The sequence below is a fragment of the Glandiceps talaboti genome, chromosome 6 (genome assembly GCF_964340395.1).
Source record: "Glandiceps talaboti chromosome 6, keGlaTala1.1, whole genome shotgun sequence".
Lineage (NCBI taxonomy): Eukaryota > Metazoa > Hemichordata > Enteropneusta > Spengelidae > Glandiceps > Glandiceps talaboti.
In genome coordinates, this window is record NC_135554.1 from 13,739,243 (window position 1) to 13,750,744 (window position 11,502).

General features: G+C 37.2%; 1 protein-coding gene across 2 annotated transcripts; it reads left to right on the forward strand.

Moving 5' to 3' along the window:
* The first annotated feature begins 539 nt into the window (after positions 1–539).
* On the forward strand, positions 540–10,684 carry LOC144436135 (uncharacterized). Of its 2 annotated transcripts, none has more exons than XM_078124835.1 (5): positions 540–842; positions 3,143–3,479; positions 5,022–5,198; positions 8,292–8,493; positions 9,202–10,684. In XM_078124835.1, exons 1-5 carry the CDS (start codon positions 626–628, stop codon positions 9,529–9,531), a joined length of 1,263 nt encoding a protein of 420 aa, XP_077980961.1. In that variant the 5' UTR covers positions 540–625; the 3' UTR covers positions 9,532–10,684. The 2 variants fall into 2 exon arrangements, with proteins under 2 accessions (XP_077980961.1, XP_077980962.1); XM_078124836.1 differs by having other exon boundaries at positions 5,034–5,198.
* Positions 10,685–11,502: the final 818 nt, after the last annotated feature.

Here is an 11,502-nt window from a genome sequence, read left to right on the forward strand (position 1 = left end):
CCGTCTCAAGTGTGCACACAAAAAATACATCTTGAGACGCACATACATACATAAATGCATGCACTACGCACGCACGCACGCACGCACATGATACATACATACATACATACATACATACATACATACATACATACATACATACATACATACATACATACATACATACATACATACATACATACATACATACATACATACATACATACATACATACATACATACATACATACATACATACATACATACATACATACATACATACATACATACACACACCATAGGCAGTCTATGATTAAACCGCCGTGTAAACACTCCCACGTTTGTTGTGGATCATGATCTCCAAACCGCTGACACGATTTGTATTTTCTGCACCACGACTTTCATACATGACATGGGGCTATACAGTATTCTGTGAAGTGTTTACATGGTATAATTACATCATTTAGATTATTATATTGTCATGACATTTACATCTAAATGCGGCATCAGGTTGAATAGCGCCCTCACCAAACCTCGTATGACATTCCGCAACCAGCCAGCCATATTGGATTCCAGGTAGCATCGACTTCAACGCGCTTCGCGTTTAAATCCAAATCATCCTTCGCTTTTAGAAGGATTTGACAAAATGGACGTCGAGTATAGTATAGGAGTGAACAACAGGTTTGGTTTGCTCATAGATGATGACGGAGATGCCGATGCTTTGCTCGAATTAGACGAGCCAAAGAAGGATGAGAAATCATCAAAGAAGCAGGAGAAAAAGGGCAAGGAAAAGACGAAACAGAACCAGCAGCAAACAAACACCAAAAAGGAACCCCTCCAGTCTGCTAATGTCAGAAAAGATGGTAATTTTTATTCTTCTCCTTTGCCAGTACATGTTCAACGCACGTAAAATAGCGAAAACAAACCAAAACACGATTCGAATTCAAACGTGGTCGCATGCTTGACATGACGTAGTGTGTTGAGGTTGTCAATGTGCTGGGGTTCTTCTATGCTATTGCGTGTCATGTTTTCGCGCCTGATATCTAGTAAAATCATGCAAGATACTCAAACACACGCTATCATCCTTCTTCCCGTATTTATCTTTAAGGTTAGACGAAAAATTTGCAAAGAAATTCCGGCGCTGACAGTTCACCTTGTCGCGTCGGGCTTCATTCATTTCAAGTACATGTGGTACAAGAATTCCTAACACGGGTTACAACCGCTGGCATGCAGCCCATCTGTCTTTTCAAAAGTCTGAAGGTCAACATGCAACTTGAAGTAACGTAACCGTCTGTGTCCAGGGTATTTTATATTTTTAAAAAAAAGTTGAGAAACATTGAAGACAACGGCAAATTTAACACGTTGTGTCATTAAAACTGGTTTTGCAAGGTTATACCGTTAAAAAAAACGTGTACTGCTTAAAGGGGGGAGTGAATAAAAAATCTGCCTAAAGTCAATATGATGAACCTAGAAGCCATTCATGCAGAAAATTCAAAATGGCATTTTCTCAAATATAAGAAAGTTGCTTGGATGTAAGAATTGTCACACAGACGTCCTGTAGTGACACTGTTCAAATGCAAAGAAATTACTCCATAAACACTTGACATTTATAACTTTAGGTCAATTTACAGTTAGATGGTAATTAATTGTTAAATAGATTAGCCACCTCATTGCATTATGTGCAGAAGACAAAAATAATAGTGTAATATTATATTGAAAGCTCAGTTTAACACTTGTATGGTAGGCTAACAAATAACAAAACATTCAATTTCGAGACACCATAACTTGCACTCCACAGACTTCTCATTTTGGCTCTCTAGGATGAGGTAAAACTGTATTGCAGCTACCGAGAATTTCAACCCTATCATTTTCTAAACCAAGTTATTATCAATATAATGTGTAGTGTAACTGTTCAGTTTAATTGTTATTTTTGTGGATGTGATCAATCCCTCACATGTAACTCCTGGTAAATCATACACTACAGTACACACATTACTGTTGTATTTCTAACAAAAGTGATGTTATTTCTATAGTGAATACAATAGATGTGTGAAAAGCCACCAACAGAGTTTGCATACATACATACATGTATTATGTAACACATTATCAACACTTACTGTTTGACCTTACCAATGCCAAGTAAGAGATATCAGCATTCATTAACCTTGGGGTCTACCTGTGTAAATGAAAAATTATCAATTTATGAGATTGCCCTTAAAACACAGGACATAAATAACAAATTTGACATTTGATGGAGTAGAATAAAGCATTGATATTGGGTAAAAAAGCAATACAGCAACTCAAACTGCAGCATGTTTTTTTAAAGGATGTTAATATAATATAATTAATATGTACCCAGTGTTCCCCAGGTATTTTGCTGAGGTTCCCCAGCAACTGCAGATAATTAGATATCATATGCCATTATTTTTCTCCATTCAACCGAGGCAAATTGTCAAAGTGGCAAAAAATCCCATATGTCATGAGTGTTTAATTTGTACGAGTGAATGAGAAAAAAAATGTTGAGATTAATTTCAAGTAATTGTGTACGTGTTAACATCAGAACTGAAAATGCGTTCAGATAAAAAAAAAAACGAAAAAGCGTTTAGAGTTTTAAAAAAATTCATGCAGAATTGATCATTGATGTGTTTTCGATATTACATACCAAATTTCATAACATCACCAAAATGTACATGTACACAACGAGTATGGAAATGGGACCACTCCATCATTTCAAAAATGAAACATCTAATTTGACAAGCTGACAATTGTATTGCGATATAAAATATAATCTCACACTTGTAAAAGATTTGATAATTTGTGTTGAGGAATGGTTGTGGAATTTAAACCTTGTAAAAAAAAATAGATACAATAAAAATCATTTGTAAAGGGATGTGTGTTTCTGTGGGGAGAAGGAGGGTACATTAAAATGAAGTCTCTTTGTTGTGAAAAGTACATTTGAGTAATACATTACCTATAATACAAACTTGCAGTGGTAATCTTGGCCCAATTAGTATACCTTGAATTGGGTTGGTAGAAATGCATATTATATTGACAGACAGGTACAGGTATAATCCACCTGTTTCACGATGCTTGATACTATCAACAAACACCATACAATGACACTTGTTTCCACAAAATTAAGACTTTTTTTTAATTTCTTTAGAACCTGCAAGAGAACCTTCAAATAAACCCCCTCGCCAACAACGCGAAGAGTACTCACGGAGGCAACAAGGCAATCGTGATGTTGTGAATAACACTGACGAGAACAGGAGGCCCGACTCAAGACGAAACCGACCAAGAAAACCCCGTGACGAAACCGAACAACCACAATCATCATCACAAGTAGCATCCCCACCAGAATTCAGGAATGAACGCGACACACGAGACAGACCCGAACGTGGACGTGGATTCCGTGGTAGAGGACGTGCCAGGGGCTACTTCGGTGGCCGTGACAGCCGAGGAAAACGCGAATTTGAAAGACATAGTGGCAGTGACAAAAGGTTGGTTATTTAAAATTAGATGCAGTTGGTATTTATTAACTTAGATAATATCCTTAATAATTTGATAATTCTTTTTATTTACTATTAATCCATTTGGTATTCAGCCTATAGTTTACATTAATAGTTTGTAAACCTGTATTCTGAACATCATACATTCATAGCACTAGTATAATGAATGTTTTGTTTATCTTATAATTGTTAACATTAGACCATGAAGGAATGGAACCTGTTACAAACTGGGAAATCGAACAAATGAATTGGATTGATAACACTTGGCACAGCATGTTAGAACAGCAGGGACTTGTATTACATTTAATGGTTTGATAAGAACAATTTTATGGTCTCTGTATGTGTACATGAAATGCCAGGGGGACTTCTGCTTAATTTGTGGGGATGTGAACTATTATGTAAAGAGGCCATACAACTTTGCTTATCAAACGATGAATTGTAATAGTAAGTACTGTCTGTACTTCCAACTTGCTGTGCCAAGTGTTATTAATGCAATTCAGTTGTTTAGTTTCCTTGTTTGTAACAGGTTCCATTTGTCCATGGTCTGATGTCGGCAGTTGTATTTGTTGCACGTTTCAAATTTTTGAATGTGTTTGTAATTAAGCCATAAAAACACTACCTCTTTACGTATATAGAGTAATACCCTTGTCATTAGTAAATGCACGTACACTTAGTTTATAGACTGCTGTAGTTTGCTCACTGTCAGATATATAACTTTGCAAGTTACCAGTTTTTGTACGCACGGCGGTAGTTTGACACTACATAGACATCAGGGAAGGTTACTGTCATCATTTCAAGGCTGTGAACCCAATTAAATGCAAGACTTCAGCAGACATCAAATACTGTAAACCCGAAAATTGACACTAAAGACTTATTTTCGCTGTAAAACAAACACGCAAAAATAAGTCGTGGCAAAAAAATGCCGCCTTGTACATGAACTGTCAGAACACAATGCACCAGTCTGGTAATTATAGGAAATTGGTCTTTGACAACTTGCTGAAGACTAATCTCGCAAGAAAAATGTTAGTCGTGAAAACACTGGGTGAAAATAGCTCGATTGACGGTAAACTTCCCAATGTGTCATCACACATGTAGTAGTCTTTCTAATCAGTAGTTCATCATAATTACAACCCATAACACCAAAGTGAAGTTTTTTTTGTATGTACCACAATCGTTTATAGCATCCATATTAAGTGTATAGGTATACTGTTTCATTTGCCAATTGACCACATTAGAATGGCCGCATACTTGGCTTGTAAGTAAAGTAATTGAAACAGTATACTTTTACACTTGATACCAATGCTATAAACGAGTGTAGCACATAGAGAAAGTACTTTACTTCAGTGTTACCTTTTGTATACTTGGTAATCGTGCATGTTGTGTAGTTTGCCATCCATACTAACATGCCACGTAATATCTAATTGACTGTCATTCTTTTTTTTCTTCTTTTTCCCCCCTGTGCTTCACATGTTGTCTGTTACAATTAATCCACCACTGATATCTGTATTGGACATTATCATTGAGGATATAAAGTTCTTCTTCTAGCTCTGTGAAACCCCAGGACAAGCGCGACGGTGCCGGACCCCATAACTGGGGCAACGTGAGAGACGAAGTTAAGGACGTGACGAGTATGGAAATGAATACCTCAAATGTTAGTGATGACCCCGAGTGGACCGCACAAAGTGAAGACCAAGAAGGCAAGGACAATAAGTAAGTAAAGGAGAAGTGATCTAATTTTGAGAATGGCAGATCACAAGTAAATTGGAGAGGAAGGAGGATTTTAAGACTTAACTGCAGGTCAAAAGTAAATAGGGAGAGTGAGGGATGTAATTTTGCTACACTATGGCAGATCAAAGTAAGTATGGGGGGGGGGGGGAGGTAAATAAGAATTAGATGGGTTAGGGGTAGTAATTTGGATATACCGATCTGTTGATGTAAAGTTGATGGGGGGGGGGTGTAGCATTACTACAGATTTTGTAGATCCCAAAGGTAAGTTGGAGGGGGGGAATGTAATTTTGCTACACTACTGCAGATCACAGTAAGTATAGGTGGGGGGTTAATAATTTGGATATGTTGGCATGTTGATCTAACGTGGATGGGACGGGAGGATTTTTGCTAAGAATGGTTGTAAATCCTGGGGGTGGGGTTGCAATAATTTTGATACCAAGGTTTGCAGATGGAAAGTTATAGGGGTACAGGTAGTAGTTTTTGTATGTGCGAGGGGTGGTGACTGAGACTTGATGACAAACATACAATATATCTTTCCTATGGGCCAATGCGTCATAGGAGTTTGCAGAAATCATTGTATTCATGGTTGAACAATGAATATTTTTATGAAAATGCCTTTTATTTCCTGGAGTTGTGTTCCCCTATGATAATGTTCACAAGTACATCGTTGACAGCAAGTAAACTAAACAGACAGTGGGGCGATAGCTTGGCTTGCTCAGAGGGGAGGGTAGTAGTTTTAAATGAATTCAGAACTGACTGTTGGATCTATTGGTATATGGGAGCTTAGATACAAAATGTAGCATGCTGAACATATCAGTGTAATCTATCAACAGCAGCTGACTATTCCTAATGAATAACGGCAGGAGGATGCATTTTTATTGAATGGAATCTCTGTGATAAAGTAAGATAAAAAAAAAGGGGGGGGGGTTAGATATACAGTGTAAACATTGCAGTGTTCTGCATTTAATAAGTAACACTGTCATTAGGAGTAGGAACTTTGGATTGATGTGGTTCATTGGGGAATGAATGCTGACAGCCAAATGACCTTATAATATACACAATTCAGGCATAATAGGTACAGTATGTCCCGTAATAAGAGACAACCTTTGCCAAATTGCTGAAGTCTGTTCTCTTGTCAAGTCAGCACACAGTAAGGGATACATGGGCATCATATTTGTGTGTGTGTCACAAGACATTAATGCATCTGTGGCATATGAGATTAGCCTGGAGGGCATACTATATATACATCTAATTGTTCCTATTGTATACATGTACCTGAGACAATGGGGGAAAACATTACACATCCATGACTGTGTAAAATTGTACATTTAGAAACTCTGTCGTCAGTACCTATGTAGCTTTACTATTTATGGTACTTTTTGAGGTCATTGAAATGCCATTCTCTCATTTACTAAAAATAAACCTGCTGATGTTTGTACTGGCAGAAAGAGACAAAAATAAAATAAAGCTGTGATGAGGTCATTTGGGAAACCTTTAAGTGTATATCATAACTTAATTAGGCATAGCGTCACTATTAAACTGTTACTTTGATGTAATGTCCATCCCAGTAAAAAACATAAACTAGTTCCTGGTTGTGATAAGCATTCTCAGTTGAGTGATTATTAGATGGCATACAGAGTTCAGGGTCATATGAAAGGTCATCATCCTCTCTATGTGCAATATATCCATTACTTATTTAAATAAACATGGCATTCAGAACAGTAGCTTTATATATATTGTAAATATTTTCGCCAAATAAAACATCTCTAGATGTTGTATTTGTGTGTATCCAGCCCCCAAAAAATACATTTGCTGTTCTTCCTTACCCCCCCCCCCCCCCCCTTATAATTTTTAGGTCAGTATTTAGATGGACAATACAGACCTAGAATGCAAACCTATTGTTATTGGTAGCAGTTACACCATATTGGCAGGGAAAATTGTATTTCATAGGGTATTGAGCTTATGTTTGTGGTGAATTTGTAATGTAGGTGGGTAACCAGTGAGCGTTGATACATTTGATACATAAGTGGATTACAGTATTAGCAGTTTTTAATTTTTTGCCATACATTTATAAAAAGGTGGGGGTTGAGAAGTGGTAGCCAAAAGAGCTTTGATAAATTTGGAATCTGCTTATGTTTATTACAGTTGAAATAATCAATATACTCTTTCTAGTCCAACTACCAAATTTATGTGAACTGCTGTGTAGCAGGTAGTAGAACTCATTCTAGGGAAGTGTAATGTAATCTTTAAATGATACATGGACTATTTAATGACTATCAGTATTTTGAAAGATGTCAGTGTGTGGTATTCTTACCTTTTCAACTGCTCTACATCATATTGTTGCAATTTGAAGATAGGCAATGTTGCAAAGTGTTTAGTATAATAGTATTGATACTCTCTGCTACTTGTTTGCCAACAAATCCGTTTCTCAATCAAATGTGGAAGAAGAGAACTTGTGTATGAATCTTGGCGTTTCCATGATCAACTGCAATGCGTTATAGTAGGCTGTGGTACTGATTTTCATTGTACATAATGGAGAAACAAAATCAATTCAAATACATGAATCTAGTTATGTACAAATGTGGCAAGTTACAATTGTTGTCTACTCTGCATATATGGTCAAAAATACTCTTTTCAAGTGTATTGCCTGACCATGCGCTTACCTGTATATACTATCATATAATCGTGACCACCTTGGGGCAACGCAATCTACTCACTACCCCACAATACATTGCAACTATTAACTTAATGTTCCCAATTGTCTAGGCCTATATCAAGGAGTCAGACAATAAGATTATATGAATCAATAATAAATTAATATTATTGGGTGTAAATTTTCTGTTTTGCCCTTCTAAGTTTGAGGGGGTTTTGGGGGAAAAGGGGTTGGATTACACTGCCTTGGGGGTTTTACAGCCAAGTACATGACACTAAGGATTTCTAGATTAAGTGAATATTTCTGATTTTCATGCCGTTTGTAAGTGATGAATTCCTATCTAGAGTTCCCAAATACTTGCAGAAGTTCAACATTTATTTATTTATTGTTGCTTTTTTTTTTTTGCTTTTTTTTTTTTGTAGGGGTACAGGAAATGCCGAGACTGAAGAAGTTGAAGCTGTTGAAGAAAAAAAGGAAATGACCCTAGATGAGTACAAGGCTATGATCCAACAAGACAAAATGGACGCCAAATTTAACATTCGTAAAGCTGGCGAAGGAGTTGACGGCGGACAATGGCAGAAGTATCATGTTTTGAAGAAAGACCGTGCAAGTGCAGACGCCAGGGTAAGAGTTTCTATAATACATTGAAGACAAAATAACTCGGCAAGAGAGTAGCGCTTGTAAGATTTGCTGTGTGAGTCATTAGAGTGATCTTTTATGGGTCAAATGTTTTTTCCTAAGGTTGGGGAACTCCGTTAACAGATAGAGGGGATATGATAAAACTGACAGTTTCCAACACGTACCAATATTGTGCCATAATTTTGATGGGGAGGCCCGGTAAAGTGACAGGGGAACTCGGATAGATTTTACCTGCTTACAACTCTCAACAAAAACATTGTGGGTGTTTGTTTTCTATATACTATGAACTTATGTGAAAGGGTTAACCTTTGTTCCATCCAGAGGGAAAGCCCTCTAAAAAAACTTGGGGGGGAGGGGGGGGGGGGGCACAGAAAGAGGCATGGATTTGTGGTAATGATAAAGTTCTGTTGGAAATTATTGATGTTCATGGAAATTCAGAGAATTTTATTTAGCTTATATTCTTTCATTAGCTGAGTATGTTGACTTTGTAAGACGTGATATATATATAAAAAAAAAATTGCATAAAATGCTACAGCACTTGAATCTTGTCAAATCATTATTTCTATGTCTATTCAATTGTTGCATTGTTAGGCAAAGTGTAAGAAAGGTGACTCGGTCCCTATTCCTGTTCATTTCCTATGAGCAGATATGTGAAACGAGAATAACTTGTATCCATTTGCTCATACTATGTAGGCCAATGAAGAGCGTCTCACTCGAGACCGTGCCGCCAAACCGACTATCGACATTGAAATCAAATTTGCTGATACTGCTCGTGGCGGTGGAACTGGAGGACGTGGCGGTGGTAGTGCTAGACGTGGTCGCAGGGGACGTGGTGGTGGCGGCGGCGGTGGACGTGGTCGCGGAGAAGGTGGTGGTGGTGGCGGCGGAGGAGGAGGAGGAGGCGGCGGCGGTGGTGGCGGCGGACGGGAAAATTATGGTGGAAACATGAGAAAGTCACCAATGGGAGGAGGCTCCGCCCCTAAAATGGATGACGAGAATGACTTCCCATCATTGGGCAAGTAATACTGCTGCTGCTACTTGTGGCCACTCACGGCAAAAGAAATGGCAAAATGTGTGCCAGATTGTCACTCCTGACAGAAAACTCTTTGAACTAAATTATAATGGTATCTGCCATAGATGGACAAAGACACTCGACTACTTTTATGCTGGACGGAAAGTAAAAGTAAAAGAAAAACAAGTTACAAGATTAAAACCTAAAAAAAAAATATATTACAACACACAATGTTTCTTTTTACCAAGGAAATACTAGAAGATTCCTTTTTTTACAGTTTCCCTATTTTGTTTTTCTTATGTGCATTGTTTAAAAATATTAGAATGAGTTTCGAGTACTATTTCCATTGTATATACATTGTAGCTGCCAGGACTCTTTTATTTAAAAGGAGCATGCAATGTGGTACACGCACTCGGCATTTCCACCCACATACTTTTGACGGGAATGACGTATTTTTTGTTGTACAACCCTAAAAGAATTCAAAGCATATCAGCTGAAAATGTTACATTGGAAATGTAGACTGGAGAAACCCTCTGTAATTATTGACGTGGAGCAAACTTTTACCCTCTGTCGTTTTCATTTTAAAGAGAGGGCACGGACTGTAAAAATTGCTCGCACAACAGTGACGTTACGAAATCAGGTTTTTGTTTTTTTTATTTTGTTTATTAACACACTGTAGGTTGTATAATTCCCATCTCTTCAAATGAAGTCTAATCTCAAAGCGAGAACAAATTGTACTTTATCGCCGCGTCATGTATAAGTATCTCAAAGGCATTACACAATGAATATTACTTTATTTGGTATTTGTGAAGTAAAAAAGAAAGAAAGGTAAAAAAAAGCATGGGTTACGCTTTAAGATATATTTTAATATTTTCATGCTTAAAGTATTGGCATAAGGCAGATATCAGTTAGGGGGGAGAGAAGTCGTGGAAATTCCTTTTTGGCACATTTTTGACCAAAGTATTTTTGCTGGTAGATGTGTTGAGACTTTGAAAAAAGAATTGTTTAATATTGCTATTGTTCACTAGGGTATGGAAAGGGTGACACCTTTCTTGAGAGAGAGAGCAATGTGTGACATTACAACCAATCTGAGTGAGAAATACACAAAACTCAGTTTATTTCTAGACAACCAAGACAAAAAAATAAAACCTTTGAGCTCTTCAAACTGAATCGTATGATTGTTGTGTATTTCTTTTAAGAGAGAAAATGACTCTCTGGTGTATATACAGTACCACCTTTCAAGTTAGTTTGATTCTTGGCAAATGAAAGAGTTGAAATTGATTTGCAGATATTGTTTGTATTCATAGGTAGGGGGAACAGACACATGCATACAAAGATGCGCGGTATTTATATATTAAAGGTTGGGAGGGTCAGATTTGCGTTTGTTCCCCTTCCTAGTTTAGTTTGAATCTTGGCAAATGAACAAACCGGAGTTACAGGTGCATTTCTTAATCACAGGGAAGGAGGCATTCATAGGCCTAAAGAAAGTGGTGCAAATAATTTTCTACTACAGAGTAGTGTTACAAGATGATGCACAAAGTTAGCTAGATCATGAATGTTGATGTGATCAAGCACACAAAAAAATATTTGGTTAAACTTCAAGTAGACTGTCATTAATTGACTAGTTGAGTGCTGGAGGTCCTTTGAAGACTTAGATTTCGTACCACTCTTTGAACGTCTTGGAGAAAATGAATCATTCGAAATGAAATTTTTGAAATTAAAATGTGGAAAAATTCTCATTGCATCATGACAGTTGAGATGCAATTTAAAATTCATCCACAGCCACCCACACAGTCATTAAGATCAAGCCTTTCTTCATCAATCCCAAATGTTAACCAATAACACAGTACCTCATAAAGTTAGTCTACATTTGGGGCAGTTATGTAATGTCCAAATGTATATTTGTTAGTTCAGGATTATACTTGTATACACTTGTTTAGTCACTATAACTGTTGGGAGTTCATTGATTGGGTGAACAACTT

Excerpts from the sequence above, each read along its gene's own strand:
- LOC144436135 (XM_078124835.1), top strand. The coding sequence starts at position 626 with ATGGACGTCGAGTATAGTATAGGAGTGAACAACAGGTTTGGTTTGCTC. Across the intron at positions 5,199-8,291 it reads CAAGAAGGCAAGGACAATAA|GGGTACAGGAAATGCCGAGA; the intron begins GTAAGTAAAGGA and ends TTTTTTTTGTAG. Across the intron at positions 8,494-9,201 it reads GTGCAAGTGCAGACGCCAGG|GCCAATGAAGAGCGTCTCAC; the intron begins GTAAGAGTTTCT and ends CATACTATGTAG.